Here is a 27,516-nt window from a genome sequence, read left to right on the forward strand (position 1 = left end):
ATATGGCTGTGAATGCGCAAGGAATGAGCCTACACTTTCTGTCGTTTTCCCAAGGTGTCTGCAGCATTGTGACGTATTTGTAGGCATATCATTGGAAGATTGACCATAAGAGACTACATTTACCAGGTGTCCGCCTGGTGTCCTTCGTCAAAATTATTGCATAATCTCCAGCTGCATGCACGTTTCCATTTGGTTCAGAAGAGAAAGGCAACTGCCACGAATGATTTATCATTGAAAAGATATGTGAAAAACACATTGAGGATTGATTCTGAACAACGTTTGCCATGTTTCTGTCAATATTATGGAGTTAATTTGGAAAAAAGTTTGCCGTTGTAATGACTGAATTTTCAGCTTTTTTTCTTAGCCAAACGTGATGAACAAAACGGAGCGATTTCTACTATAAAAATAATATTTTTGGAAAAACTGAACATTTGCTATCTAACTGAGTCTCCTCATTGAAAACATCTGAAGTTCTTCAAAGGTAAATTATTTTATTTGAATGCTTTTCTTGTTTTTGTGAAAATGTTGCCTGCTGAATGCTAGGCTTAATGCTATGCTATCTATCAATACTCTTACACAAATGCTTGTGTAGCTATGGTTGTTAACAAAAGGCTAAGCATGTGAGCCAATATATTTATTTCATTTCATTTGCGATTTTCAAAAATAGTTAATGTTGCGTTATGCTAATGAGCTTGAGGCTATGATTACGCTCCTGGATACGGGATTGCTCAACGCTAGAGGTTAACAGACTTTAGAGATGTCCACTCACCATCAAAGGTACATTCCGAATATCCTAAGGAGAAAAAAACCCAATGTTAGAAGTCCTGTAACAATTTATAATACTTCATGAATCAAACAATTTACACAAGGCAGTAAATAATTGGTGATATACATTTTCATTGTTGATGATTTCTGATTTTCCTGGCTCCCCTGCTGCACCTGGAGGACCCTAAAGTTAAGGGGGAAAAAAATAAAATGTTTTGGTGCAAATCTCCCAAATCTCCTTTTGACATTAATGCATGCGTTATGACAGAGCCTGCACTTACTCTTGGTCCAGCTGGGCCATCAGATCCTTCTTCCCCCTGGAGGGTGATGAAAGGTATGCCAGTTAGCTTCTTTCCTTTCAATTATTAACCTCAACACAGTGTTCAACACTAAAAGGATGGGATCGAACGTTACTGTAGCAAATGAGAGGATCATGTTTAGTGATCATACATTTCCTGTTGTGCAAAAATGTCAACTGAGGTTATGGAACGTGCCCATCTCACCTTGACACCTTGGTCGCCTTTGTCACCCTGGTAAAGAGAACACATCATTTTAAGGGGCCCCCGTGATATTATTAAACCAAGGTGTATTTTTATAACTATTCTACAGCCTCTGTTTGGGTAGCTATAGTACCTTGGATCCTGATAGGCCTGGAAGTCCTGGTGTCCCTGGTTCTCCTTTGATGCCAGTCCCCGCTGCGCTGGGTTCACCCTTGTCACCCTGCCACAGAACAGAACATGGACAGAGTTGTTATAAATGGATCATTTGTGTACCTGTTTGACATTTTACTGCATTGTTAGGAGCTAGCTAGTAACATAAGCGTTTCACTGCACCCGCTATCACATCTGCTAAACTGTGTACACAGCCAATAAACTTTGATTTGATTTTGACAGTGTCATAAGTGACTGTGCAGGACAACACTTGCTCTAGTGTATAACACTGACACTGCCCCATTGACTGTGCCATTGATGGGAGTTCAATAGTGCAGCACTGGTTGGTCTCACAGAAGACACAACGGACCTACATGGATCTAAATCACAAAGTGAATGACATGAAAACATCCAACAGCACAGCCTCTTGTCCACAGCTTTAGATCTCAACCCCTCAACACAGGCACAAACTCAAATCTGCAAAAAAAATCACAGCATTCTCCAACAAGATGATGTTTTCACACATTTGCAAACTCTCTGGAAACAGGAATGTGTGGGTCATGTTAGTTAATGACTTCTCTGAAATGTTCCACTGTCACATGGGACATGTTATGAAGACGCCACACCACTGCAGTACAAGCACCTATAGTAAGAAAGCCATTAAAGGCCCAGATGTTTCAGTCCATAAGTAATGCAAAGATCAAAGTAATTCTACAGAAACCGATTGGGCAGACCAACAGAGGAGAAAGGTAAAGAAGCAACTCAAGACTAATCGCAACTCTAGTGGGTCACAAAGACAAACAATGAGAAGATAATAGACAATTGACTTGATGGAGCTCTGGTTGTTATGGGAACACTCATGATTGACAGACACCGAGCACAAACACAATGCCCATTCCAGGCCTACCCTGTAGCCCCTCTTTCCAGGAATACCAGGTGTTCCAGGGGTACCAGCTAGACCCTTTACAGTGGAAGGAAGACAGAGTTTTAGTACCCAGATAAATATAGGCCTTTACACTCTGTGTTAGCCACACCATTTCAAGGAAATTACCTTTCTTCCAGGAGTGCCTGGAAAACCTGGCTCTCCCTATGGTGGCCAAGATGGCACAAAGGTCAAAGGTGGGGGAAATGAGAGAAGACAGAAATAGGGAAAGTTGTTATTCAGTAAGGCTCTTTTAATCAGTAACCATGCCACATCTTCCAAACAAGCATTTTTCATTCATTTTGTAATAGTCTGATACAGCATCGGGCCTGTTTACATCCATGTGTTTGTCAGTTTTCTTGGAAGAACAGAATTCCCTCAGTACAGCATGCAATGGGATCAATATTTGGAAAGGCATGTTGGAGTTGATGCATTCTATGCTCGCATATAGCTGGTCTAGGTTTGGATATGGAACTGTCGCTGATTGTCATTCGTCAAGAGCTTCTAGCTCACCGCAAGCCAATTAACCCTAGAAATTGGTTGTTATAAATAGTAAAGGAACACATGATAGTTATTTAATTCATTTCTGTGTTTGCTCCCCTCTTCAATTGGCCAGCTTAACGAGCAGACGCACGGCGGATGATGTACGGTCACAGCTGTGACCACAGGACCCACATGGGTTTATAGCGCTTATGGAAGGTTGTGGGTGCACCCCAAATGGCACCCTATTTCCTATGAAAGGCATCCACTTTGACCAGAGCCCAGGTCAAAAGTAGTGCACTATATAGAGAATAGGGTGCCATTTGGGACACAATCCGTCTCTCTCGCTTGCTTTTACTATATCTACTTGGCTTGCTGAGACAGAAAGTTACGAGGGTGACTTGTAACTCTCATAACATTTATGCCCCATTTCAAATTACTAATCATCAATGTCAAGATATGGTTCTTAAATCCAGATGAAGAACAACTATTGGACCTGGGAGTATTATTCAGAGCCAAAAAAACATGCACTATTCATCATTGGTTTGACATGCATTTTAGGGAACATTTGGATTAGGAAATGCTTTGTCTGGCAACAATACAATCCAAAAGAATACTGAGAAAGAAGGCTGGTAGTTTTTTAAGCATACAGTTTAGTGGCAGGTAACATAGAGTTGAAGTCGGAAGATTACATACACTTTAGCCAAATACATTTAACCTTTTTGGGATAGGGGGCAGCATTTTCACTTTTGGATGAATAGCATGCCCAGAGTGAACTGCCTCCTACTCTGTCCCAGATGCTAATATATGCATATTATTATTAGTATTGGATAGAAAACAATCCGAAGTTTCTAAAACTGTTTAAATGATGTGGCAGGCGAAAAACCTGAGAAAAAATTCAACCAGGAAGTGGAACATCTGAGGTTTGTTTTTCAAAGCTTGGCCTACTGAATACACATTGAGATATGGCTAAAGTTGCACTTCCTACGGCTTCCACTAGATGTCAACTGTCTTTAGAAACTTGAATGAGGATTCTACTATAAAGGAGGGGCTCATGAGACCTCTTTGAGTCAGTGGTCTGGCAGAGTGCCTTGGTCTCATGACGAGCACTCCCGACAGAGTTACCTCTCGTTCCAGTGCTTTTCTTCAGACAAAGGAATTCTCCGGTTGGAACATTATTGATGTTTTATGTTAAAAACATCCTAAAGATTGATTCCATACATCGTTTGACATGTTTCTAAAGGACTGGAACAGAACTTTTTGAGTTTTTGTCTGGACGAAGTGCCTGCGCCTCGTGAAGATGGATTACTGGGCTAAACACAATAACAACAAGTGGCTATTTGGACATAAATGATGGACTTTATGGAACTTTATGGAACAAATCCGTTTTTATTGTCCAACTGGGATTCCTTGGAGTGCCTTCTGATGAAGACCATCAAAGGTAAGTGAATATTTATGGTGTTGTTTCTAACTTTGTTGACTCCAAAATGGCGGATATTCCTCTGGCTGTTTTGGGTTCTGAGGGCCGTACTCAGATTATGCTTTTTCCGTAAAGTTATTTTTTTTTTAATCTGACACAGCAGTTGCATTAAGGAGAAGTCTATCTTTAATTTTGTGAATAACAGTTGTATCTTTTATCAATGTTTACTATGAGTATTTCTGCAAAATCACTGGATGTTTTGGAATCAAAACATTACTGCACGTAAGGTGCCAATGTAAACTCAGATTTTTGGATATAAATATGCACATTATTGAACAAAACATACATGTATTATCTATATTTCTGCTTATTGTGACTCCTCTCTTGGGCTGGAAAAATGGCTGTGTGTTTTTTTGACTTGGCTATGACCTAACATAATCATATGTTGTGCTTTCGCTGTAAAGCATTTTTGAAATCGGACACGATGGGTAGATTAACAAGATGTTTATTTTCATTTGCTGTATTGGACTTGTTAATGTGTGAAAGTTATATATTTCTAAAAAATATTTTTCAATTTCGCACGCTGCCTCTTCAGCGGAATGTTGTCGAGGAGTTCCGCCTGCCCTAGAAAGGTTAAACTCAGTTTTTCACAATCCCTGACATTTAATCCTAGTAAAATTCCCTGTTTTAGGTCAGTTCACCACTTTATTTTAAGAATGTGAAATGTCAGAATAATGGTAGAGAGAATTATTTATTTCAGCTTTCATCACATTCCCAGTGGGTCACAAGTTTACATACACTCAATTAGTATTTGGTAGCATTGCCTTTAAATTGTTTAATTTCAAATGTTTTGGGTTGCCTTCCACAAGCTTCCCATAATAAATTGGGTGAATTTTGGCCCATTCCTCCTAACAGAGCTGGTGTAGCTGAGTCAGGTTTGTAGGCCTCCTTGCTTGCACATGCTTTTTCAGTTCTGCCCACACATTTTCTATAGGATTGAGGTCAGGGCTTTGTGATGGCCACTCCAATACCTTAACTTTGTTGTTCTTAAGCCATTTTGCCACAACTTTGGAAGTATGACGGGGTCATTGTCCATTTGGAAGACCCATTTGCAACCAAGCTTTAACTTCCTGACTGATGTCTTGAGATGTTGCTTCAATATATCCCCATAATTTTCCTTGCCTCATGATGCCATCTATTTTGTGAAATGCACCAGTCCCTCCTGCAGCAAAGCACCCCCACAACATGATGCTGCCACCCCCGTGCTTCACGGTTGGGATGGTGTTCTTTGGCTTGCAAGCCTCCCCCTTTTTCCTCCAATTTGTGGAGTGGTTAAAAAGCAAGTTTTAATGACTCCAACCTAAGTGTATTTAAACTTCCGACTTCAACTGTATATAAGGCATTCTCAAAAGTAGTCATAGATCAACCAGTCTGGGGAGGAACAATCTGGAGGGAGGAAGATACTGGAGTGGCCCTATTATTTAATCTCAGATACACTGTATGGTTTAAGGTCAGGGGCATACACTGTATGGTCAAAGGTCAGGGGCTACTTTCACATGGTGAACTACCTTCAACACTTGTTTCCCAGGCATTCCTGGTATACTAAGAGATCACATTGATTATCAATAACTACAGTCACAGCATTCTCAAACAAGATGCGGGACAACACACATACAGTATTGCATGTTTGGGTTGACGAAACACACTGAAGCTCAAATGAAACATACTAATTGGAAGCACATCAACCAACCAAAGCATACTTCTTTGTTTGCCATATCATGTTTTAAAGTAATGAAAACAAATGATCAATGTCCATGACCAAGATCCTTAAGAATAAACCCCGATTACATGAACAAATAAGAACAGAGACACAGGGAGGAGTGATAGAACGTCCCTGGCGGAGAGAGCAAAGGCGGCAGGCTGACTCCTAAGGGTCTGACAAAGGGGCAGGTGGCATCGCCCAACTTGGCAATCCCTACCCTCCTCTCCCCCTCCTGACTGACAGACACACAGCAAGTGCATTTCTGCTGGAGCCTCTGACAGGTGCTGTGGTTGGGGCTCACCATGGAGGGAGGGTGAGGGTGGTGCGTCAGTAGACTGCAGACTGTACTGGAGCCAGAGCCCGGCCCCGCCACCACAGCCTGCCCAGCTGCCCCATGAACGCTTTCACACCAACCTGTCAGGGGATCGAAACGTGGGGATAGAGTGTCCATCCGTTTCTGGGAAGATGAAAGCGCCGGGCGGGCCTCCTGTCCAGAACCCTGACCAGGGTGGGATCAGGGCAGGTGAGCGGTGACGGCTCTAATCACATGGAGGGGCCCTCAGGGGCCCCCAGCAAACACAGCACAGAAACAGGAAGCTTTGATCTCCTGCTTCTCCAATCAGCTCACACCATTCCTCCCATCTACTTAGCTATCCCTTCCTGTCACCGTCACTCTCCACCCCCTGGTTCTATTTTCACACCGGTGTGTGTGTGTGTATGATACTCCATGGGCGTAATCTGTCGACTGACATGCCTGCTGCTTGATTTATCAATACGCTAATCTCTTCATTGAAACGACGCGGACATGGCCTTTCCAGTTCAGAGGAAATGCCCTGAAGGTAACAGGGGAATAGATTCATCCTCTGTTCAAAACAAAATGTAATGATCCCTCTGATACACCAGTAAAGAGGGCGTAAACAGTGTGAGATACTGTAAGACGGCCTTAGAATGGCCACCGCAGCTACAAGCACTGTCAGAGCGGATCTGAGACAAGTGAAAGGAATAATAGCACTAGGTAGGTGAATAGAGAGGCCGACTTTCTGTCTTCCTCTCAGTTCTAATGTGCTTTCCAGCTGTGTTGGTCTAGGGCTCTCTGATTTTGAGGGAGAGTGAGGGTAGAGGAAGGGAAGATCCCCATTCAGTCAATCAGACAGACAGTCTGTGTCTGAAACGCTAGGCTTGGCAAAGCCTACCTCCCCACACACCTTTTCCCCCCCTGTGTTCTGAGCACCACTGTCACCTTATCCTGTCTCTGGGTCTCTGTCGTCGGCTTACCTTGACAGGAGCGCCTCAGAGTGCCCACACAGCTCTGACCCAAGGGAGAGATGAAAAGCAGGCTTTTCTAACAGTCTAACAGGCTCATTAAATCAACCGGCCCTCTAGACCGGGGGAGAGACATCCGTCATTACAGGGCTAATGGCGAACCACTGTACAGTAATGGTGAGCTAGCCATTATGAAGGCAGAGCAGAGGAGAGCAGAGGAGGAGGTCTATGGCTGTCCTGTCTACTTCCTCTATGTCTAGCCTGGCATCTGTAGCCTGGCGACTGTAGCCTGGCGTCTGTAGCCTGGCGTCTGTAGCCTGGCGGACTGTAGCCTGGCGTCTGTAGCCTGGCGGACTGTAGCCTGGCGGACTGTAGCCTGGCGGACTGTAGCCTGGCGTCTGTAGCCTGGCGTCTGTAGCCTGGCGACTGTAGCCTGGCGACTGTAGCCTGGCGACTGTAGCCTGGCGACTGTAGCCTGGCGTCTGTAGCCTGGCGTCTGTAGCCTGGCATCTGTAGCCTGGCGACTGTAGCCTGGCGTCTGTGTAGCCTGGCGACTGTGTAGCCTGGCGTCTGTATAGCCTGGCGTCTGTAGCCTGGCAACTGTGTAGCCTGGCGTCTGTGTAGCCTGGCGTCTGTGTAGCCTGGCGTCTGTGTAGCCTGGCGTCTGTGTAGCCTGGCGTCTGTGTAGCCTGGCGTCTGTGTAGCCTGGCGTCTGTGTAGCCTGGCGTCTGTATAGCCTGGCGTCTGTATAGCCTGGCGACTGTATAGCCTGGCGACTGTATAGCCTGGCGTCTGTATAGCCTGGCGTCTGTATAGCCTGGCGTCTGTATAGCCTGGCGTCTGTATAGCCTGGCGACTGTATAGCCTGGCGACTGTATAGCCTGGCGTCTGTATAGCCTGGCGTCTGTATAGCCTGGCGTCTGTATAGCCTGGCGTCTGTGTAGCCTGGCGTCTGGGTAGCCTGGCGTCTGTATAGCCTGGCGTCTGTATAGCCTGGCGTCTGTATAGCCTGGCGTCTGTAGCCTGGCGACTGTATAGCCTGGCGTCTGTATAGCCTGGCGACTGTAACGTGCTGAGTGAGGGCCTTGAGAGATATATAGCTCGGTCAGACTTGTAGTCGGCACCATGTGGACATTAACGATGATGGCCCATGCCACAAACCTTTACCTGTTCTTTTTATGACAATCTGGTTGTACAATACAGTAATCCTGATCCAACATTGTGAGTACAAATATAGAACAAAGTTCCCCTGGGCAGAGGCAGACCCATATCCTAAGGTGAATCTAGTGCCGTTTGAAGTGTATGCCTGCAAAAGCACTTACTCTTTAGAATATTTTTTTTTTTTGCCATTCCTCTCACAACCCACTGTGAGAGGAATGGCTCGAACACTGTTGCTGTGGATACCGCGTCTCTGCTAAAAGCACCCTTCCTTGAAGTGTTTTTCCCTCTCTTTCCCAATCCCTCCATATGTGGAGTCTAATGGGGGAAACACACGGCGTCTGCTACTACTGTGTCGGGCATCTCGGGACGAGGGAGCGGGAATGTTCACCATGGAAACGTATGGGACTTAAAGTACGGCAGGGAGCTGACAGATAAGAAAACAAGTGGCCGGACTGCATCAGTCGGTCACGTCACATAGAGGCCAGTGTCTATGAGAGACTGAGAAGGACTGGGGGCCACATGTGTTCAAATCCCATAGGGGAGCAGCCTAGTTTTTGTTGTTGAAGCATTGAGGTCTGCAGCGATGGGCAAAACAGACGCATTTCTTCTAGGAAGGCTCCTCCCACCAACATGTGGCGCCTTCTCTGACAAGGCGTTTTTCATTCTAGGATTGTTTGGTCTGTTTCTTTGATTGCACGACATGATGTATAAGATCAATCATCCAAAGCACATTTGCCCACATATTGTGATGACTGAAATAAACGTTTGCCTTCTGATTTAGGAAAGCATCAACGGTAAGATCATTTAAAGACGATTTGCAATTTCAACAGCACAAACTCTATAAGGGTAAGTATCTTAAACAAGCAATAACAAACTCAAGTCAGACATCCACAGTGATCAAATTCTCTTTAAAATTCTTGCATATCGATATCTTGCCATGCGAGGTGATATTGACGAAAATAACTTCTTAAGATGCCACACTCTACATATGGCTTCCATTAGACCTTCCCTCCCATCTCCCCTATGAGACCTGTCTTCCCCTCATCTCCGTACAGTGTGGATGGAGACGACATCAGAAGGAAGACATGGGCAAAGCAATCATGCTATTTCAAATAGGGGAAATCAAAAGACAACCAATGGTACCAAGGGAAATAAGTATTCCACTCATCAGCATCTAAGCCTCTGGGCTCTGAGGCCTGTCATGGTGGTCCCTTGACTGAAGGGGGAGGTGAATATTCCACCCGACTAACCAGGAGGGAATTACACAGGACAAGGCCATGCCACTTGGGCTTTTTGAACTGGGATGATATCTCGACCAGACTCAGGAACCAGCCCAGGATTTGTCTATGTCTACAGATAAAGACTCCTGGTTCACTTTAGATATTAACAACCTGGCTGCTGTACACCCACTACCACATGTTTTCACTGGGAGGTTCCTCTCCTATGAGGCTTTTTCGTGAGATAATTCAGCCCATTCATGAAAACATATTAACGGACCAAAGCCAGTGGGGTGTGGTCTCTGGGGTGCATTTGTGCCTCAGCAGGTGTTCGGCTAAACAATAAGCTGCCAGAACTCCCACTTTGTGTTTTTGACAGTCCGAGAAATTGACATTGAGCCTGTGAGACACCATTGCTCATACTAGCTATCTAACCAACAACACACACACAGAGACAGAGAGAGACAGAGAGAGAGAGAGAGAGAGAGAGAGAGAGAGAGAGAGAGAGAGAGAGAGAGAGAAGAGAGAGAGAAAGAGAGAGAGACAGAGAGAGAGAGAGAGAGAGAAAGAGAGAGCGAAAGAGAGAGAGACAGAGAGAGAGAGAGAGGGTGAGACATAATAAGACTCTTACCCTCAGCCCTAGGTCTCCCTTCAGTCCCTACGGAAGGAGAGAGAGCGACACAGATAAACACAAAACAGTTACATATAAGGGATTCATTTGATTTCTTTTTCAATACACGAACATACAGCTAGTCGGAGTTGAGAGGTAGACCCTCTCCTTCTGCCTCTGTAAATGTAGTTGCACTCCTGTAGAATGCCACCAGGTGGTGCAATAGACTCTGAAAGCAGTGGACTTGTGAACAAAAGTTTGTCGCAGCTCCAGAAAGGTATTGGACCTCCATAAGGAACAGGGTGCAGTGGGAACATGGGAGAGTTTGTATTTCAATGCCTTCACATTTCACTACCTCAAACACCTCGGAACATCTAAAGTGCAATACAAAACTTTCAAAGGGGTGAAATGCTTCACATAAGAACATGGACATGGCCTTCGTCTTGGTCATCCTCCGGGTAACCTGCTGTAGGGTTGACCAACCTCCTCATGAACTGGACCAAGCTTTTTGAGGCTCTGTCATGGGAAAACAGTGCGATTGAGGAAAGCTGGAGTTTACAAGGCTATAACATAACCGGGAGCTTGGAGCTGTAGGTTCTTCCAGACTTCCCCAAAATAGGGGTCAAACATAAGTCATTAAATGGCAATTATCATACAGAAATATCTATTTTTACAAACTCGCCCAGTTTGAATCAAACTTTCAATATATCACTTGAGGTAGTGTACTAATGACTTTGAGCATGGATCATAGAGGGGCTGTGGTTTGCTGACAGCCAAACAGTTTGACATTGCCCAGATGGCTAAGACGTTTAACCTGCTCTAGAGGCTCGTGTGGATGTGACCCCGTTCTGTTGGGGGATGTGAGAGCCATGCAGGCTGTTGCGGTCTCTCTCTCCCTCAATCCCTCTTCCCCCCCCTTCTCTGTGCAGTCACACTATGTGCTGGCTGAGCCCAGCTCAGTGAAGGGCAGAGGCTGTGAGAGTGAGCCCTCCAGAGGAAGTCCATTAAGCCACGGAAAGGTGGAGAAGGACAGGCACGTGGATAGTTTAAGAGGCACAGCTCTCTCCGCCCCCCCACAGTACTTCAAAGCCAAGGTTAGCTCCGACAGCAGCCCAGTGGGAGAGAGTGTGTATGGGTTTGTGTGAGAAGAATGCTCCCTTGACCAATGATGGTATGAGACTGTGTCCATCCCTAGATTTCCTATACAGTATAGTAAAATACTAAAGGAGAATGTGAGAGCAGAGGGAGAAAGAGCCCATGTTTAATGGGGAGAAAGGCTACAGTTGGGCCTGGGTATATAAATAGAATAAACTGTGAGTAGTTTAAGCTCTTAATACAAAACCCGGGCTATTTCAGTGAGGCAGGAAGTACACTGAGGTACAGGAATGGCTGCATGCTGATTTCTGGTCCTGCTGATAGTATGGTCAGTGGTATAGGTCAAATGAGACTGATCAACAGGTAATAATGTTCATAAAAAATACCTTGGGGCCTTCGGGACCAGCAGGGCCAACATCACCCTATGGAAGAAAGACACAGAGGTCAAACGGGGAGACACAGAATGAGAGAGAAGAGGGTGAACATGAATGAATGAAAAGGTAACCGGATGCAGAACTGCAGACGACAGCAAGACAGATAGGTCACAATGATTTGTACAATCCACCGTTCAGCAACTGGACATACTGTGACTTGTGCTAGAGAACACAGCCCATTGGCGACAGGCACATTCTCTGTATGAATGTAGCCATTCTGACAAGCAGCAAACAGAGTGTTTATTAATCAAGTCGTGGGATGATTCAAGGAAATATCTTCCCTCTGGTTGTGCATTAATCCCAGCAGGTGCTTGATAATAAATACAAAATAATTCCACTACTAAAGGAAAAATAGACAGTCCTTACTTTTCCTCCTATAAATCATGCAAGGCACAATTTGTGAGTTTCTAGAGACCACAAATTCCAATTGAACTATGTGTTTAAGCTTAAATTGAGATCCAAAACCTACCTTTATTCCTGGCATGCCTGGCTCACCCTAAAATGACAAAATGGTTCATATAAAGTCACTGTAACAAACAGCACATGTATAGTAGACACGCCTCCTCTTTCATTACATGGATGGGTCAACAAAAGAGTAAGCACTACTTTAATTCAATTTGGGGAGTTCAAAGACTGGTTTACAACCAGATGGCCATATCTTGCCACAGTCCAGTTGAGGGAAGGTATCCCTTGTTGTGAAAGCCAATCAAAAGATACACTGCACACTTCTTTCAACTTCTGGCTGTGATATGAACTTGGTTTAGTTTTTAATGGAGCAATTGGTTGGGCGAGCTGCTTTAAAAAAAAAGCCCTTCCTGTCTGTTTCCATGCTTCACAATCTAAATTCCCCATTCTTAATAATCCATTGCAATAAACAGGAGAAATATAGTCCTCTAGTCCAATAGCAACACAGAGAACAGGAATAAACACCCTGAAGGCTTCCCAACATGAACATCAGATACAGAATGACTGGAAGCTCCACGTGACAATCGAGAGATATGGGTCAATCACGGATCATTTGCGTTTCATACGTGGAGCTATACGTAGTGGTAATACGTGTCCACTTGTATGTAGTTTATGTATAATGGTGTTGATTATGGAGAATAGAAATTACGTTTACCTTCATCCCTGGCAGGAGCTGGAGAAAATGGGAAAGGAAGATGGAGAAGTCACAAGCATGTCAATACCAAATTTCCATTAGGAAAATACATTAGTCCAGGAAATTGCAAGAGGCATAAATCAAACTCACCCTTGGATCTTTTCCTGGTTTTCCTGGTTCACCGGGTTTACCCTACATCAGATTAAGAAAAAATATACATCACCGATACAATACTTTTCTGGACAAACACTCATATAATTTCCACTTCCATGGCCATAGCCTTTGCCTCAATGCAGTCACTGGTCCAGTCCTGATTGTGGTGGTCAGCTGGCTGAGGGGACTCACCGGTGGTCCACTTGCACCGTTCAGTCCGGGGGTCCCTGAGGGGCCGGGAGGTCCTGGTGGGCCCTGAGCTCCAGGCTCACCCTGCTGAGAGACCTACAGTTAACATCTGCTACGTGATGCTAGGCCATGCCAACGCAACACATCAAAGCACTCCACATACTGGGAGTTTTATGGCGGGCAATATTAGCAAGAATCTAGACTTATCTATCGGGTGTTTCTTTTCATTAAGCACCATGTTTGGAGAGAATACCACTTTGAATTCAAATTAGGATATATTTGTGTTTTTGTGTGCTTCAAATGGTTTATCCTGTCAAAACCAGATTGTGTTTTCAACAGTACCAACTCATTGAAATAAAAAAGGCACAAGCTGTCTTTTCTGCAGCATCTTACGATCTCGACGTGACGTGCTAACTTCAAGGCACCAAAAGGGCCAACTGATCTCTCTTTAGTGTCAGTCTGAGGAAACTCAACTGTCAGCTAGGGGAATTAACCAACACAAAATAGAAGACTAAACAAAATCAAGATGAACATATTTACGAGGAACAGATACGAAGAGGAAAGAGGCCTACACCTCAACTAACCATGTCTTGATATTCCAATGTCTAGCTTACGGTTATACGATCCCATTGACCTATGTCTCAAACATCTACTTTCTTTATTTGACCAAACTCAGAAAAGACACTTTCTTAGAAATGTATTTATTGTCTTACACACTAAGACCATATCTCTCCATATCTCCAAGGTCATTTCCATTTTATACAAAGGACTGTCTAGATATGACATGAAAAATTTACGCAAACATATTATTTATTACTGTACATGTGGTTTAACTTTAGAAACTTCATAATACACAATATTGGCCTTGAATTTAAACACTTCCTAATCACTGTGGAGTAGACTGCACCGTGTTTACAAGGAGCACGTCTTTAACTCAAGCTGAGCTTCTGTGACCAGGCCGGACATCAAGGCTCAGATAACCCAGAACACATCCATCGACAATAAATCCATATTTTATCAATTCCATGCAGGACGGATGTGTCTAGCTATGATTTATGATCCAGGTGTACTTCCATTAAATTAACACATTCCGTTATGCTGATTCCAGGGGCTCATTTTAAACAGCAGAGCCAATTCCGCCTGGGTCTGAGTGGTATTTCCCCTCTACGTCTTTAGTGTTGGATCTACCACAGTGTGTAGCATTGTCTCCAAACAAGGTATTCCATCCTGGCACAGAGAGACTGCACACCAGGGGAAACAAAATGGAGGAGGGATGCCAACAGAGGTCCACCTGTGCCAGGGGCCCTCTTTCTAACAGAGCAGGCTGGACTCTGGGCACAGGAAGGGACACTGAGGTCCTTTCAGAGGATTGGAGACTCACTTCCTGCCAGAAAAATGACTTTTCTTTCTTGTTCTTTTCATATCTTTGCTAAGGTTATGGAAATCATAGAAGCTTAGGCTTTTTATGTTTGCCTAAAAAAAATAATTTTCCCCCACAGAAAAGCAGGATTTGTTGGACCAAGTAACAAGCCAAGTTAGGATTTTTTTTAATTTCACCTTAATGGAATTTAAATTGGCCTTGAAGCCTGGGGCATTTACATAATCCACTTCATATACCCTCTACGGTCACGAATATGCTCAAAGTAAACAGTATTGTTTTGTTTATTTTTGGGGTTCCAACTGTATCTAGCAAGTGTATCTCAGACTCTATCCTTGTCCTCTTATCACAGAATTCAGGTTTGAGACAACCAGGTGCCATAGAGGGTTAACAGAGGATCACGGAGGGTTTGGCGGAGGTCGACAGCGGTTGGCATCCAGAGAAAGGCAGAAAGGGGCCGGAAGGGACAGAGAGAAATGTACCTTGAGGCGCTTTAGGATTAGAGGGTTTATTTGAGGCATGTTGCGCACGGTGATGGGCAACATCTGCTGAGGTCACAAAGCACAGGTGGCCAGCGGTGTAAGAAAGTCACAGGGCAACAAGTTCACCGGGAGGCCAGGGAAAGGAAACAGGGCAGAATGAGAAGGGGAGGGGGGTTTGGGAAGGGAAGAAGAAGGAGAGAAATAGAAACAAAACATGAGCGTGAACAGCAAGAAAATGTCAAGGCAGGGAGAGAGGAGAGAGGAGAGAGGAGAGAGGAGAGAGGAGCTGGGAGAGAAAGAGAGAGGAGAGAGGAGCTGGGAGAGAAAGAGAGAGCGAGCAAAGTAACAACAGTGCAAATTAGGGGCCAGGAGTTGGTGTCAAAAGGGAGTGTTGATGTCCCTCGATGGTCAGATTGGATACTGATACCACGATATACACTACCTTACTTCAGGTCAAATACTGTACAACATGGTAATTGATCAGATAAAATGCTGCCAGTTTAAGCAATAAGCAGCCCCATTGGGTGTTTGTATAAAAGCAGCAGTTGAGCTATTTAGACATCAATCTCCCAGATCAACTGTACTCCTGCCCCCTGTCCTGTTGTAGCTGAGTGGAGATCAGGCAGGATTCAGTCTTGCCACAAAGAGAGTACAGACTTACTGTGGCCAATCCTCCAACACAGGGCTGTACAATACGCCGCTTCTGTTGAGATTCACCAGCATTATCAAGTACAGCTTTAAAGAGGGCTACAATACGTATGATCCCATTGTTTTCTCCATTCAAATATAGCAGAACCTGATCTGTACAACTTGACTACTTTTAACAGAGAGTATATATTTCCAACTTGATGGAAGGTATATATATATATATATATATATATATATATATATATATATATATATTAAAGCTATTAAACCTACCATATTATCAGAAGTTGCCAAAGCAATGTTTCCGTGTCAAAGACGTTTGAAACTAAATTGAACATAACATTGATCAAGAAAAATGATATGCTGAGGTATCAATGAGGAAATATGTACAATATGTGATTATTGATAAGTAGAGACAGGGACCATTGCAGGAGCTATCCACCGTACACACCCACATGCCGTAAGTTGCACCACCTTAAATTTCCCCAAAAAGTAGACGTAAAATGGCTTTTTGACACAAAACCATTTCTACCACATTCAGTGGCAATACTGTATTTTACTCTATGTGCTGCATTTTCTGGCATTCAGAAATATAATGAATGAAAAGAGTTGAAAATTGAGGCCGATCTGTCATAATATGTCCACTCTGAATCTAGATAAACAGTGGACAGTGTGAGAACCAGGCCTGGTTTGGAGAACAGCACTACTCTACTGTAACCTGTTGACCCCACCGGTAGAGGACAGAGGCTTAGGGACGCCTGGGAGTGGAGCATTGGCTGTCTTTGCAGCACGACTGGGACACAGTTTTGGGGTCACCCACAAACCTTAAACATCAGAGCCTGACTGGAAATTACAGCAGCCAGGGTATTCACTGGAAGATCCTGTACAAAGAGGCCCTACACCCACATGGGCCACACACCCACATATAATAACTGTTGATATCTACGTCTCACTACTAAAAACACCAACCCCCCCCCCCCAGCTCCCCCTATAGGACAAGTGGAACCACCCTCTGGCAGGGACCTCCCATGCAGTGTGTGTGCCGGGGGCCCCCCGAGACGTTTATGAAAACAATCCAATGCACGCACAGTATGGCGGGGGCACCAGCACAGGTTGAAGGTTTTAAACAACCCCAAATGCTCTGACCTTCTCCCTCTCAACTACACATTCTCTGCTGTACTTGTTTATTTAGCCTAAACACATTGCAGAGTATATCAAATAAGCATTATTTTCCACATGCTTTGAGTTGTTGTCATGGGCTCTTTGATTCTTACAGTATGCTTTACTGGGGGAAACTAGAGACTTCACAGAAGGCATTACATAATGGGAGGTTGAATTACATTGGAAATGGACTTAGCTATCTGAACAATCCCTGAGCACACAGGAGAGTATTTTTCTTGGCACCCGCACACATAGACCTTTATCACGTAGTGTGTGCTCCAGCAGGCTACCAGTAATTGCCTTGTTTTCACTCAAACAGCCAAGCCCCTGAGAGAAGGCCTGATTTGCATAATGGGGCTGCCTTTTCTCTAACAGTATGTGCTGCATGTGCTACTCATCAGACTCATTTGTCTTGCCTCATTTTTTTCCCCACACACTGCCATCACAGTGCAGACCCCACAATTAACTTGGTTTATGTCTGTACCTGTGAAGAGAACAATGTTATTTGCTACAGAGACAACACATCATAGAGACTCCAACTCAGCATACAATTACATTTTAGCACCATCCACTGCGGTGCTGCGGTAAGCGATCGCTGAGGGGCAACTTTCCCAGCAACAAAACGATTACAGTTTAGCATGGTCATCTAGAGTCACTCTATAAACATTCCCAAGGTATACATTAATTAATATGAGATGATTCATTTACCCTGTGACTGTAGTCTCCACATAGGCCCTAGAGAGAGAGATGGATAGTGAGTTAGAGACTCCCCATTCAAACGAAAAACCTTGTCATTTTGTAATAAACACTTGTATGTTGGCTTACAGTCGATTATACCACTGACATTGTGGGTGAATCCAGGCTCTCACAGCTTCAGAAAATGTCACTGAAAAACTCACCTTTTCTCCTTTCTGACCAGATTCACCCTGGTAGGTAAACAGAGGTGAAGAAGGAGAGAGGAATGAGTGGAGAGAACAGATCAGTGTGAAGAGAGACAGACACATTAATCAACTAATGTCAAATAACAGAAAAGCTGTCAAAACCTGAAAGGGGAAAAAACTTACTGGAACTCCTTTGGGACCACGTTGACCCTAAAAAGTAATAAACAGTATATCAATCAACAGATTAAAACCATGTTAAAACATAATGTTATCAAACTGTCAACATTTTATAAGTGCAACCTTTCATTTCAATGTACATGTATGTGACAAAAGAGGATAAATGGTTTTTGTTTTAAGAGGATAAATGGACATGAGGAGAATTCAGCTAGATCCAACAGGCACACCAACCAAAGGGCTGCACCAACCACTTGTCATAGCCTGCTCTGCTCCGTTTGACTACACATCAAGGCCTGGGGAGAGATGTCTAACATCTGTCAGTGGCGCAGGACTAGTTGATAAATGAACCCAGGGAAAGTGCACAGTTGGACACATCAAGCACACTCCATGACCGTGACCCTGGCGCATAGGAGTTCCATAAAGGCATTGTGGAGACTGGAAAGACATCATTTATGCATTTAACAGACTGGCGTTCGGTACCCGTTAAAATATTGTTTGACAGTTTTTGAGAGTGTGGGAGGAGAAGAAAAGTGGCTAATTAAATTAACATTAATCAACATTGAACATTATCCACCCACTTGGACCAGGACAGGCATGCCATTTGTGTTGGCCCAGGCCGGCTCCCTGCATGTGAGCTTCTGTAGGAAGGCAGCACTCCAAACACGCTCCGAGCGAAAGACAGCCGACGTGAATAACCCCTAATAAAACAAAGCCCCTCATGATAACTCTCCAAGTCCAACAAAGAGTAATGGCTTTCTAACAGAGACACAAAGGCCCCTAAAGCCGGCAGCTGGCCTGATAAAAGCCAGACCGCTGGCCTGGAGGACCAGACGTAGAAACAGCCTTCAGGGGCACCACAACCATCGTCCAAGAAGAATATAGTCTTTAGGTGAACTGGGTTTTATCTCCATTTAAAAAGGAGATTGGAGAGAAAGGTGATCAATAAAAGTAGGATTCAACCTCCTAGAGGAGATTTGTCCAGCGGTCACAGGGCTGGAGGTGAAGGGGTACGGGACGTTCAACAGTCATTGTGTCTCATCCAGAAGCCTCACAGGATTCATGTGGGCCTATAACGATGTCAGAGTAATGGGATATATCATCTGTATCCCCTGACACCTCAGTGGAGAAATGTGTATATCTCTGAATCCTAAATAAGTCATTTTTGAGTGATCCTTTTGGAGAGGAGATATTTATGGTTATCCTTTTATGCAACAATTGATGCTTTCTGTGGTCTGCCTGTTTTATTTGTGGTTCTTTTATACTGTATATTTAGAGGTGCATTTAAGTGTTTCCAAAGAATTTGACTCTCAAAGAATTGGAATCACCATATGCATGAAATGCACAAGTCAACCGATTGTTTGCCTTTGCTCCTTTGTGCTTTATCTCGGTCAGTTTTACCTCTGATTGAGAACCCGAGAGTGGATTACAGCTGAAAAACCCATCTAGTTAAATACGGCCAGACATTCTCCCTGTCACTTAAAACAGGCAACCCACTGCTAGCCCATTACTCCCCCCACAAAAGAAATCAGGCCACAACAGTGTTTTCCCAATGGATTTAGTGGCTACACTTAGGGCACAAGATAAACAACCTGCTATGAGGTTCACTTGGATAACAAATGGTGCTTAAGCAGAAATGACCGACGTGCACGTTTATGGTGATCACATTTGTAAGGCATTCAAAACGCATAAAGACAGTGTTGGAGTCCTTTGGAAGTGCAGGAGTGTATGTCTACACTACAGACTGCAAAATGCCTACAGTTTCACATGAACTGCAAAACGGTGTTGTAAAACGATGCTTACCAAGTCTCCTTTCAAGCCGTTTTGCCCCTGTGTGTGCAGAAAAGAGTGAATGCATGTGGTAAAAGAATCAAATCGATTTCTACAGCTACGTCTCTTTGAATTTCTTGGGGAAACTGTTTTGAAATATAAATAACACTATTACCTCCGTCCTATAACAACAATAATGATACTAATAGAGATGTTATTACAATCATGACCCTCATCATTATGAACTTAATTATCCTCATCATCATCATAAGGTGGTAGATTCTAGGCCCTTAAAGTACTTCAATTATTCAATTATTCAACGTTTGTCAGAAATGGGGGCGAAACTCACGGGCTTGCCGTCCAACCCAATCGGACCCTAGGATCAAAAAAGAGGGGAGGACATTTCAACACAGGTTATAAGCAGTCATAACGCACATGGCTGCACAGACCATGGTACTGACATGAACCTACTTACAGAAGGGAAGAGAGGAATTTCCAGATCAAGAAAAAAAAAATGGAGAATAGAGTATGTTTTGTTTTCAAACTTGACACAAAATGTAAAACAAGCACGTTAAAACGTAGAGAGCTTGGAACTACAAGGTTCTGCATTTTTGTCAAAATAGAGTTATTGACATAGCCTTGTCCTGTTCAATATTCTCTACCTATATAGTCCTCTAAATACCCCAATTCATGTTGACATGTTCAAAATAACAACAGAACAATTGCTGACCCCATTCAAACCAATGAGGCTTTGGAACTTTAAAGCCAATTATATCAGAATCATTTTTTTGCAGATAGAACCTTATAGTCCTGAGCTCTCGACATAAAGAGCAACTTTGTTATTGGACATGGTGCTATTCCTGACCAGGAGGCATAAAGGGCAAGCTTTGTTATTGGACATGGTGCTATTCCTGACCAGGAGGCATAAAGAGCAAGCTTTGTTATTGGACATGGTGCTATTCCTGACCAGGAGGCATAAAGAGCAAGCTTTGTTATTGGACATGGTGCTATTCCTGATTAGGAGGCATAAAGAGCAAGCTTTGTTATTGGACATGGTGCTATTCCTGACCAGGAGGCATAAAGAGCAAGCTTTGTTATTGGACATGGTGCTATTCCTGACCAGGAGGCATAAAGAGCAAGCTTTGTTATTGGACATGGTGCTATTCCTGACCAGGAGGCATAAAGGGCAAGCTTTGTTATTGGACATGGTGCTATTCCTGACCAGGAGGCATAAAGAGCAAGCTTTGTTATTGGACATGGTGCTATTCCTGACCAGGAGGCATAAAGAGCAAGCTTTGTTATTGGACATGGTGCTATTCCTGATTAGGAGGCATAAAGAGCAAGCTTTGTTATTGGACATGGTGCTATTCCTGACCAGGAGGCATAAAGAGCAAGCTTTGTTATTGGACATGGTGCTATTCCTGACCAGGAGGCATAAAGAGCAAGCTTTGTTATTGGACATGGTGCTATTCCTGACCAGGAGGCATAAAGGGCAAGCTTTGTTATTGGACATGGTGCTATTCCTGACCAGGAGGCATAAAGAGCAAGCTGTGTTATTGGACATGGTGCTATTCCTGACCAGGAGGCATAAAGAGCAAGCTTTGTTATTGGACATGGTGCTATTCCTGACCAGGAGGCATAAAGGGCAAGCTTTGTTATTGGACATGGTGCTATTCCTGACCAGGAGGCATAAAGAGCAAGCTTTGTTATTGGACATGGTGCTATTCCTGACCAGGAGGCATAAAGAGCAAGCTTTGTTATTGGACATGGTGCTATTCCTGACCAGGAGGCATAAAGGAGACAGTAGAATGGCTGCAGATTTGAATAAAACAAGACCAATAATCAAGGCACTTATGCACTTAACCAGCCAGGGAATCTCGTTTAAGCCAAAAGTAAAATCTCAAGTAATTTGGTCAACTTCGTGTTTACGCAGAATCTGCTCACAGGAGATTACCAGCCAGGAAACAACTTATTTCTAACATTTTGACATTTGGGAGCTTCAATGACATAATAAAGCTCCACTTGCAAAATAGTAACCAAAACATTAAAACACAGATTATAAGTCTTACCGGGAAGCCTGGGAAGCCTCTAGTTCCTGGCTGTCCCTAAAGTGAATCAGAAATAGATGTTGAGTTAGAGGGATTCTTTTTCTGCTGGAAGATTGGAGGTGAAAATCTGGTGAAAGAGGGTCAGCGTGAGAGGGTGCCATTTTTCTCTTCCATAGTAATACATTTGGGCAGAGCTGTAATTGACCTTGACAGGGCGAGTGCTACCGCAGACTACCGGGAGAGCCTGCTGTGGGAGTTGTGGAGGGGAAACCAACTGACTCTCAAAACAAAAGGAAAGAAAAGGGAGAAACCCAACACTGGAAAGTCTTAGAATGATGAAAGAAACAAAGGATGGCGCTTTCTGATCGAATCAAGATCGACTGCGAATGAGAAAAAGCCAAATAAACTGAATGAGTAAATGTCAATAATGATTCATGAAAATGCTTTGGTTGAAGACATTCTGCACGAGGTGTGGATATGCTACCTGGCCTGTGGGACTAGAGGAAGCCATTCAATATCCCAGGAAAAAGAGAGGGGGGCAGTAAAGACAAACTGGGAGAAAATGACAAAGAAGAGGTGAACTTTCCTAATGAAACAGATTATATGTCTGAGACCAGACTAGTTGTTGGAGGATATGCATGTTTTTCCTCCGGAAGGGATTGTCTGTGTTGAAAAGACAGTTAAGGACATGGCTTATGACATGCTTTGCACATGAACCTTACAGACAATCTAGAACACTGGTTAAAAAAAACTATTCACAATATGGGACCATTTTCTCTCAATCTTGCTGTTGTTTTGTGCTTGAACGTGCAAAAAGTGTTGAGCTGTATGTATGTTCAACTGACTTCATCATTGGTTTAGTTTATTGATTTATTTGACCTTTAGTTAACTTCTTATTTTCAATGACGGCCTAGGAACAGTGGGTTAACTGCCTGTTCAGGGGCAGAACGACAGATTTGTACCATGTCAGCTCGGGGGTTTGAACTTGCAACCTTCCGGTTACTAGTCCAACGCTCTAATCACTCGGCTTGGGACAAATTCAGTTATATGTGTATAAAGTACTAAAAAGTTAAGTATTTGGTCCCATATTCCTTGCACACAATGAATACATCCAACTTGTGACTCTACACATTTGTTGGATGCTGTTTGTTTTGGTTGTGTTTCAGATTATTTTGTGCCCAATAGAAATGCATGGTAAATAATGTGTTGTGTCATTTTGGAGTCACTTTTATTGTAAATAATAATATAATCTGTTTCTAAACACTTCTACCTTAATGTGGATGTTACCATGACTAAGGAGAGTCCTGAATGAATAATGATGAGTCAGAAAGTTAGACACACAAAAATATCATTCCCACCAAAAAAGTATGTTATTGTAATGCTGAGAGGTTAGCATGTCTTTGGGGTATGATATATGGGCGTCTGTAAGCTTCTGATTCGTCATTATTCACCATTAATTCAGGACTATCCGTAATCATGGTGGCATCCACAGTAAACTGAAATGGGGAGACAATGTACAAAAAGCACTGTAATTTCGAAACGGCTCACCTGATATGGATGGAAATACCATCAAATTAAAGCTGACAGTTTGCATTTTAAAGTCATTGCATCATTCCCAATTAAAAGTGCTGGAGTACAGAGCCAAAACTAGTACAAATAGTCTATTTCCCTGTTCCAATACTTTGTAGCTCACTGTACATTTTGTATTCTCGACATAGCTCATCCTACATATCTACTGCTGTGCATACCTTTTTCTTATTTATTGTCTATACTGTCTATACACACACCACATATTTATATTCCAGACATTGCTCGTTCTGGTATTTCTTAATTTTTTGTTCCTTCTTCATTTTTTCTTCGTTTTAAATTTCTTGGGATGATTTGTGTTTCAGTATTGTACTGTTAGACATTTCCTGCACTATTGGAGCTAGAAATGTAAGCTTTTTGCTGTGACTTCAACATCTGCTAATCTGTTTACGCGACAAATAAACTTCGATTGTATTTGATTTAGTAAGGATACGGCTACTGAGATCACACATTTGATTAAACTTTGAGGGCTAATTCCACACGTGGACCACATATTTTAACATAGAATTGTCATATTGAGTGGTCTACCATAGTGTATGTATTCCATTAACATAGAGAATGAATCTGAAACAACTGCATGGGTCCTTTCCCTTTGTTTCGCTGTGGTCAGGTTGCAGTAGAACAAGGTCTTGTCTAGTCCTCTGTGAAATGACAGTGTGCAGGACACGGGCAGATAACAGGCAGCCTGGCTACCCATCCACATCGCTCTGGCCAACTAATGTTTCTCCTCCCCGATGAGTCTATTTGCATCCCTCCCTGACAATTTCTAGAATGCGGACACATTCTGACCGTTCTGATTGGTCCCAGAAACCAATGGGTTGGGCCAGAACCGGCCTACGTGACGATGTTATCAACTTTGATACTCCTATTGGTTACAGACGATCCAATTGCGAATGAGTTTGTTTTGTACAACGCCGCTCATTTTGCAGTCACAAAAACAACTTCTAGGATGGCAGGGCGAGTCGTCATTCAAGATAAGAGGAACCAGCTGGCCAACCTAAGCTGTAATTTCCACTCTTTTCTCTCCACCTCGCCACCAAATCCACTCCCTCTCCCTTTCCTAAGGTCAAGAGTGAGTCTCTCATATCGACCTCACCTGCTGTGGGAAATCACCTTTTAAGTACCCTTGCTTGACTGGTTCTCTGTGTACTCCTTCACTCTCCTGCTGTGCTTTGCTTCCTTTGTAGCCTGGTGTTCATTAGAAATGCCTTATTACCGGCCAGGGTAGTGGGCACACAGGTATGTAGCTAATTGTCAATTGGGAAAACAGATGTCTGGTCCTCCTGAGTAGCCAGTTTATTGGCTCCACAACAAGGTACTGTAACCCCGCAGTCAAAAAACCAGGGCGGAACAAGAAAACCTCAAAATAAAACATGTCCAATTCTTCACAGCATAATCAAAAAGGAAATTGCAAAAGTACAGTAACCCAACACAGTAACCCTTTTGTCTGTCTACTGATAAAAAAAGAAGAGAAATGGAGAAGAAAGGAGTTGAATCAGGATGAAGTCTTATTTTATCTCACGAACATCAATTATTTAATACAATAGGGACCATTGGGTTCTGGTGTCTGGAATACTTTATTAAGAGGTATAGGAATGTTTTCACTTCTCATGCTGAGGAAACACGGAATGAACCAGATTACAGCCAAATCGAAGCTCTGGTTTTCTCAGAAAATGCCAAAGTACTCTCAAACAACCTATAATTATCAGTCTTCAATCTCCATTACCTCGGTGGTGGACAAGCTCAAGAACTTGTTCTGGAAAGTCCTGACAGGCAAACGTAGAATCTCTGGTATTTGTGCTACAGTATGTGGTCATGAGTATGGGGTTCACAATATATACTCTTCATGTTGACAAATTCATAACATTACTGTCATGCCAGGCTTATTCAGAGTGAAAGGTCATGAGTCTTTGAACTGAAGACCTAAAGCGGAAGTGAACAGTACAGGTCATGCACAGTATTATTAGTTATAGGAAGAAGTGATGACACTTACAGGAGATCCTCGTGGCCCAATGATGGACAGGCCTGGCTCCCCTGGCGCTCCCTATGGACAGACAGACAGACAGACACTGAGAAGATGCACCAACAGTGGAACAAAATAATACCTCTCTCAAAGTGTTAGTCAGCTCACCAGATGTTCTCCTTAGTAATTCTGTATAATATGTACAACACTCAAATGAATACAATGGTAAATTAGGAAAATTATTTTTAAAATACCATCTGTAACACATATAGCAAGTCTAGTTCCTACACACACCTAATCTTTCCCACATTTTAAGGAAACAAGCCTAAGAGCAAAAGTGTTCTTATTTCTATACATTTCCAGCAAAGTCAAAAGTTCTCATTTCAGAGCCATACTTTAAACCTTGACAGCAGTGCTCAGAAGGTCAGCAGCACTGCTGTAAAAACAGGGGAAAACCCTCTGGGCTCCTTTGGCACAAAGTGGGTGATTTGCGCAGTGTCAGCCCCATCCATACAGACCTACGGACCCTTCCAGCAAAATCTTAGAACCCATTGGGGCCAGACAGGGCCTGCTCGGGTTTCCAGCACTTTCCCTAATTAGCATTCTCCCCAGAAACCTTATCACTGGGACATCTTTGACAGCCCAACCAGCCATCATAAAACGCAGGTGATTTTATCGTTCCTCAACAAATGCCTACTGGGGAGGGGAGGAGTTTGTTTTCACACTCAGGTTAGGTGGGTTTGTCACCTCGCAGTGGTACTGGAGAAGATGGACTGATGTTGCCTGTGCCTCACAGTGGCCAAAAGGCAAACCATTAAGAAAAATGGTTTGCTAAAGTGCAGAGGTCTACAGTTACTCCCATCGTACAGAGATTCACCAAACTGGACAAATGAATATCTACATACAGTGCATTCGGAAAGTATTTAGACCCCTTGACATTTTCCACATTTTGTTACATTACAGCATTATTATTTATGAAATGCACTGCTCTAAAAAATAAAGGGAACACTTAAACAACACAATGTAACTCCAAGTCAATCACACTTCTGTGAAATCAAACTGTCCACTTAGGAAGCAACACTGATTGACAATAAATTTCACATGCTGTTGTGCAAATGGAATAGACAACAGGTGGAAATTATAGGCAATTAGCAAGACACCCCCAATAAAGGAGTGGTTCTGCAGGTGGTGACCACAGACCACTTCTCAGTTCCTATGCTTCCTGGTTGCTGTTTTAGTCACTTTTGAATGCTGGCGGTGCTTTCACTCTAGTGGTAGCATGAGACGGAGTCTACAACCCACACAAGTGGCTCAGGTAGTCCAGGATGGCACATCAATACGAGCTGTGGCAAGACGTTTTGCTGTGTCTATCAGCGTAGTGTCCAGAGCATGAAAGCGCTACCAGGTGACAGGCCAGTACATCAGGAGACGCGGAGGAGGCTGTAGAAGGGCAACAACCCAGCAGCAGGACCGCTACCTCCGCCGTTGTGCAAGGACGAGCACTGCCAGAGCCCTGAAAAATGACCTCCAGCAGGCCACAAATGTGCATGTGTCTGCTCAAACGGTCAGAAACAGACTCCATGAGGGTGGTATGAGGGCCCGACGTCCACAGGTGGGGGTTGTGCTTACAGCCCAACACCGTGCAGGACGTTTGGCATTTGCCAGAGAACACCAAGATTGGCAAATTCGCCACTGGCGTCCTGTGCTCTTCACAGATGAAAGCAGGTTCACACTGAGCACATGTGACACACGTGACAGAGTCTGGAGACGCCAGTGGAGAACGTTCTGCTGTCTGCAACATCCTCCAGCATGACCGGTTTGGCAGTGGGTCAGTCATGGTGTGGGGTGGCATTTCTTTGGGGGGCCGCACAGCCCTCCATGTGCTCGCCAGAGGTAGCTTGACTGCCATTAGTTACCGAGATGAGATTCTCAGACCCCTTGCGAGACCATATGCTGGTGTGGTTGGCCCTGGGTTCCTCCTAATGCAAGACAATGCTTGACCTCATGTGGCTGGAGTGTGTCAGCAGTTCCTGCAAGAGGAAGTCATTGATGCTATGAACTGGCCAGCCCGTACCCCAGACCTGAATCCAATTGAGCACATCTGGGACATCATGTCTCGCTCCATCCACCAACATCACGTTGCACCACAGACTGTCCAGGAGTTGGCGGCTGCTTTAGTCCAGGTCTGGGAGGAGATCCCTCAG

General features: G+C 43.7%; 1 protein-coding gene across 3 annotated transcripts in view; it reads right to left on the minus strand.

The window, feature by feature from the left end:
* The window catches only part of LOC135510959 (collagen alpha-1(XIII) chain-like), a 55,062-nt gene that overhangs the window by 17,647 nt on the left and 9,899 nt on the right, over positions 1-27,516 (minus strand). For all 3 annotated transcript variants that reach the window (XM_064932319.1, XM_064932318.1, XM_064932317.1), the window contains exons 4-22: positions 25,343-25,393; positions 21,784-21,819; positions 20,064-20,090; positions 19,748-19,774; positions 17,954-17,980; positions 17,789-17,815; positions 17,598-17,624; positions 15,081-15,143; positions 13,224-13,307; positions 13,029-13,070; positions 12,900-12,917; positions 12,249-12,275; positions 11,732-11,767; positions 10,272-10,298; positions 1,399-1,485; positions 1,269-1,295; positions 1,047-1,082; positions 893-949; positions 770-793 (exon numbers count right to left, since the gene is read on the minus strand). In XM_064932319.1, coding sequence (XP_064788391.1) covers positions 770-793; positions 893-949; positions 1,047-1,082; positions 1,269-1,295; positions 1,399-1,485; positions 10,272-10,298; positions 11,732-11,767; positions 12,249-12,275; positions 12,900-12,917; positions 13,029-13,070; positions 13,224-13,307; positions 15,081-15,143; positions 17,598-17,624; positions 17,789-17,815; positions 17,954-17,980; positions 19,748-19,774; positions 20,064-20,090; positions 21,784-21,819; positions 25,343-25,393 — 750 coding nt within the window. The remainder of the gene's footprint in view (positions 1-769; positions 794-892; positions 950-1,046; positions 1,083-1,268; positions 1,296-1,398; positions 1,486-10,271; positions 10,299-11,731; positions 11,768-12,248; positions 12,276-12,899; positions 12,918-13,028; positions 13,071-13,223; positions 13,308-15,080; positions 15,144-17,597; positions 17,625-17,788; positions 17,816-17,953; positions 17,981-19,747; positions 19,775-20,063; positions 20,091-21,783; positions 21,820-25,342; positions 25,394-27,516) is intronic.

The sequence above is a fragment of the Oncorhynchus masou genome, chromosome 23 (genome assembly GCF_036934945.1).
Source record: "Oncorhynchus masou masou isolate Uvic2021 chromosome 23, UVic_Omas_1.1, whole genome shotgun sequence".
In the NCBI taxonomy this organism is placed as follows: Eukaryota; Metazoa; Chordata; class Actinopteri; order Salmoniformes; family Salmonidae; genus Oncorhynchus; species Oncorhynchus masou.